This window comes from Pyxicephalus adspersus, chromosome 1 (genome assembly GCF_032062135.1).
Source record: "Pyxicephalus adspersus chromosome 1, UCB_Pads_2.0, whole genome shotgun sequence".
In the NCBI taxonomy this organism is placed as follows: Eukaryota; Metazoa; Chordata; class Amphibia; order Anura; family Pyxicephalidae; genus Pyxicephalus; species Pyxicephalus adspersus.
This window is the reverse complement of record NC_092858.1, coordinates 164,824,596-164,829,046: the sequence shown is the minus strand read 5'-3', so window position 1 is coordinate 164,829,046 and position 4,451 is coordinate 164,824,596. Positions and strand designations below refer to the sequence as shown.

At 46.8% G+C, this 4,451-nt stretch overlaps 1 protein-coding gene across 2 annotated transcripts in view; it reads left to right on the top strand.

The window, feature by feature from the left end:
- Positions 1-3,752: 3,752 nt before the first annotated feature.
- The window catches only part of IFNGR2 (interferon gamma receptor 2), a 13,681-nt gene continuing 12,982 nt past the window's right edge, over positions 3,753-4,451 (top strand). For both annotated transcript variants that reach the window (XM_072398247.1, XM_072398246.1), the window contains exon 1: positions 3,753-4,060. In XM_072398247.1, coding sequence (XP_072254348.1) covers positions 4,003-4,060 — 58 coding nt within the window. In that variant the 5' untranslated portion in view covers positions 3,753-4,002. The remainder of the gene's footprint in view (positions 4,061-4,451) is intronic.

Sequence of the window (4,451 nt, the reverse complement as noted above, 5' to 3'; positions counted from 1 at the left end):
AATCCTGGACCAGATCCATTCCAGTTTGCTGGATCACCCAGGTTTACTGATGAAAGTGTATCCTCTCCAGCCTTGGAGAGCTTTAATAATTTAGGCCCCCTGTGACCTGTATCTAAATCCCCTTTAACAAATGTTGGGAACTACACGAAAAATGTACCCAGAAATATCTTTTTGATTATCAGATGGTGCAATCGGAATCCCTCGCATGCCGTGATTCACAGGCTTCGGGAGAAGTATTTTCAACACCCAAGTGGATGAGCCATGCCAATGACTTGTCTCTCTTACAGCTCAGTCTGAAAGTTCATTCGGTCACGGAAGTACATTTCTTTTTGTATACAGTCCTGAGATATACAGCTTGTCTAGCATGGTGCGGGACCTGACATTTCTCTCCTACTGTATTTTTACTTACGGGTCTCCTTTTCACAACAGCACACAGATGAAGTACAACAATATGTTGGCAATTAATAATTCCTGCTTGATATTATTAATGAAGTTATCATTCAGCTTTATTCTCCATTCAGCACACGTCTTGCACTGCATCACACCTGATTAGCTCCTTGTGCTGCTTCTTCCACTCTCTCTCTAAGCTTATTTTTACACTGCATTGTGCACAATTTTTCTAGTATGAAATATTATAAGTTGCAATTCTTTTCACAGCACTCTGGTAAACAGATTTACCCTCTGCTGACAATGGTTGCCAGACAGGAAGTGGCAAGCGCTGGCATACCGCTATACATAGGAGACGATCCTGCTGACATGTCCTGCAACAACAGGGATTTACACTTCCCCTTACCCGACCACAAACCACTGATGTTACACAATTCCACCACGTGTCACAAAAAGCGTACATGTTGTCAATAAGGAAGCACTGCGTTTAACTATTGGTGAGCGACAGGAAGAGGTACTGACTGAGCGCTCATGCATCTCCTTTTTTATTCAAAGTGTCTGAAATCTGGAGCAAAATACTGTAAATATTATGGTCCTCTTTCTCCTGTGGCTCTAGGTTGTGTTTTTGATTAACTCCAATGCACTACAACACACAAAAAAAACATGCATGTTGAGCTTTAAAGTGCTTGGTGCATGGCGGGGCCAAGATATGTCCAGGATGCCAATAAACTATGAAAAACTGCAAGCAGGCCGGTTGTTTAGGTGATGTTCCTTCTGCAATAAAATGATCTCCCCTGTCGGATTGCACTTTTTTAAAAATTATACTCCCCTGTCCTCACTCCATCATGGGTGCTGCCATCTTCACTTGGTCTTCTTCCAGTTTTTGGGTCCTTGGCCATGTTAATTGGTCAGGCCAGAATTAGGTAGCTCCCATGCATGGGTGCAGGAGTTCATTCATTCTGGGTAGCCCAGGGGCATGCTGTGTTACTTGGCATACCTGGCATAGCACACAGAGATGCACATACAGGTACACTTTAAGAATGAATGGTGACCCAATGCACTGGTGGGAACAGGCACCAAGGCTCAGTTCACCAATCTAACCTACCAGGCTGGTGGCGAGGTTGTGGTGCGGTTCCTGCTTACTCATGTCCTCAAACAGCTTTTTACATGTAGTATCACACCTGCGTCGGTGGCCCATGAAAAATAAATAGGAGTGTCAGTTAACAGTTCAGAGCCACTGTAAAATGTTTAAATGCGGAACTAAAAGAAGTGTGAGAAGCTGAGCTGGTGGCACAATGCCAGTCCCAGGAGCTACACGAGAACTTCTTTTCCTGTCAGCAGCCTGAATATAGCATAAGGAGGCTTTTTTATTAAAAAGAAAAAAAAGTTACAATTATTTTCAGCTGTGTCCTATGAAATGTAATTATTATGGTCACATGACATAATTAAAGTTCCTTATCCTGGTGGTAAAGTTTTGTAAATTGTATCCATCAGTGTATGAGCAGGATGAAACATTCAGCATATGACCCCAAATCTTGTGCAGTACAGAAAAGTCTTCTTGTAAAATTTTGGGTCCTCATTGTCCCCAGCATCTCACAAAAGGATGCTGATGTTACCTTTGCCTTAGTGTTTTGGGGGAGTCAGGGGTACAGTCCCTGTCCTTCCAATAGGATCCTGGGGAGTAAATGAATCTCAAATCCTGGAAAGTGCAGAGGAGTCTTAATACAAAATTAGGTCCTCATTGTCCCCAAGATCTCACCAGAAGGTTTGGACTCCCTAAATCTTGTGCAGTACAGTAGCGTCTTTTGGAATTTGAGCCCCTCATTGTCCTCAAGATATCCCCGGAGGGTTGGTGATTTTACCTTTTCCTAGGTGTTTTGGGAAGGATCTTCTACCCAGATTTAGCCCCCACACCGCTGAGGCATAGAGTACAATTCCTAGCCTTTGGGTGGGATCATGGGGACTATGAGCTCCCCAAATCTTGTGCAGTACAGTAGCGTCTTCTTGAAAAATTTGAGCGACTCATTGTCTACAGGATCTCACTTTAAGAATGGTGATGTTACCCTTTACAATACAGTCTTGGAGAAAACCTTCTACCCAGATATGGCCCCTACACTGTCTAGGCATGGGTACAGTCCCCATCCTTTTGGTGGGATCCCTTTAACTATGAGCTCCCCAAATCTTGCACAATGCAGAAGAGTCTTCATTAAAAATTTGGGGTCCTCATTGTCCCCAAGATCTCACCCGAAGGTTGGTGATGTTACCATTGCCTAGGTGTTTTGGGGGGAACCTTCTACCCATATTTGACCCCCACACTGCCCAAGCAAGGGTACTGTTACAATCTTTTTGTTGGACAGATTCTGTCCCCATCCCGGCGAGGCAGAGGTAAGGTTTCCATTATTCTGATAGGATCCTGGGCATTAGGAGTTCCCCAAATTTCTCGTACCCCTGGATCCTAAAGAAAGGATGTTACCAGATTACACATCCACAGACCACCGCCATTGTGTGAGGTCCCCATGCTTCTGGTGGGATCCTGGGGACTATGAAGATCCCCAAATCCTGGACAAGATTTTGGGTCCTCTTTGCAGGATGGTGATGTTACCCTTGTAACATCCACACAGATTTGGCCCTCAACCTTCCAATAGGATCCTGGGAACTATCAGACCCAGATCTTGGTGCAGTGCAGAAGAATTTTCTTGCAAGATTTGGGATCCTCATTGTACCCCAGGATCTTACTGGAAGGTTGGTGATGTTACCTTTGTCTAGGTGTTTTGGGGAGAACCTTCTACACACAACTGCCCAGGCCAGGGTATGGTCCCCATCCTTCCAGTGAGATCCTGGGAAGTATAAGCATCCCAAATCCTGGACAGTGCAAGATAATCTTCATGCAAAATTTGGGGTCCTCATAGTTCCCAATATATCACTCAGAAGAATGGTGGTTACCTTTGGCTTGATGTTTTGGGGGAGAACTTTGTACCCAGATTTGGCCCCCACATTGTCTAGGTAAGGTACAATCCCCATTCTTTCGGGGGGTCCTGGGGACTATGAGCACCCCAGATCTTGGTGCAGTGGGGTCATTGTACTTGGGATCTCACCAGAAGTTGGTGATTTTACCTTTATCTAGGTGTTTTGGGGAGAACCTTATGGGAACCTGGCGGACAATTTGGACCCCAAATCTTGCAAGAAGCTCCAGGATTGCGCTGTATAGAAGAGGCCGTTGAGGGGCCCCATTGGCACCAATTTGCACGTTGCCTTGGCAACAACACATTAATGAGTTACCAGAAGACTCAAAAAGCAGAAATGCAGTGTGTTTTTTTTTTTTTTTTTTTTGTTATTGAACATTTCATCGCCTGACCCTGCATATCAGTGAGAATGACTGGCAGGTGTCCATGTAAGGAATGACAGGTCCTCTTTGTGACAAGATGAAGAGGCGCTGCAGCAGTTCAGGCAGATGCCCATGACTCAGGGACGGGAAAAGCCCGGGCTGGCTGCCAGGAAAGGAGGAGCCGGGCGACCAGGAAGAGGTCGGTCTGTCCCGTCACTGCTATCTGAGCTGTCTGCTCCGGTCTGACCGCCCGGGATCCCCACAGCCGACCCTCGGAGCCCCGGGCAGGGATGCGGCCTACAATCCTCCTGTGCCTGGCCCTGATGGCGGGGCTGGGGCGACCCTCTGGTGAGTGCTGCTATGGGGACACCGGGGTACTTACCAGCCAGATGTATAGTGGGGACACCGAGGTACTTACCGGGCCTACCCGTTCTATTAGTATTCCCTACCTATAGGACTTCCCCCCTCCCCGTGCCCGGGGTCCTGTATTTGTACCCCCATATGCCATGGCATGTGTCTGCAGCCTGTGGGGGTAAGTTACTGAGGCCCCTAAACAACAACAGAGGGGCAAGAAACCTTAGTATTACCCCCATCACTACCTACCACAGAACTAACCCTACTGACTATTGCCCCACCAACCTACCCTTCCTCTGCCAAGTTTTGCCCCCCCCCTTCCAATGCCTCTGCTAAGGAAGGTACCCCAAATATTGACTTTTCCTCCCACCCCCTTCCCCCCATG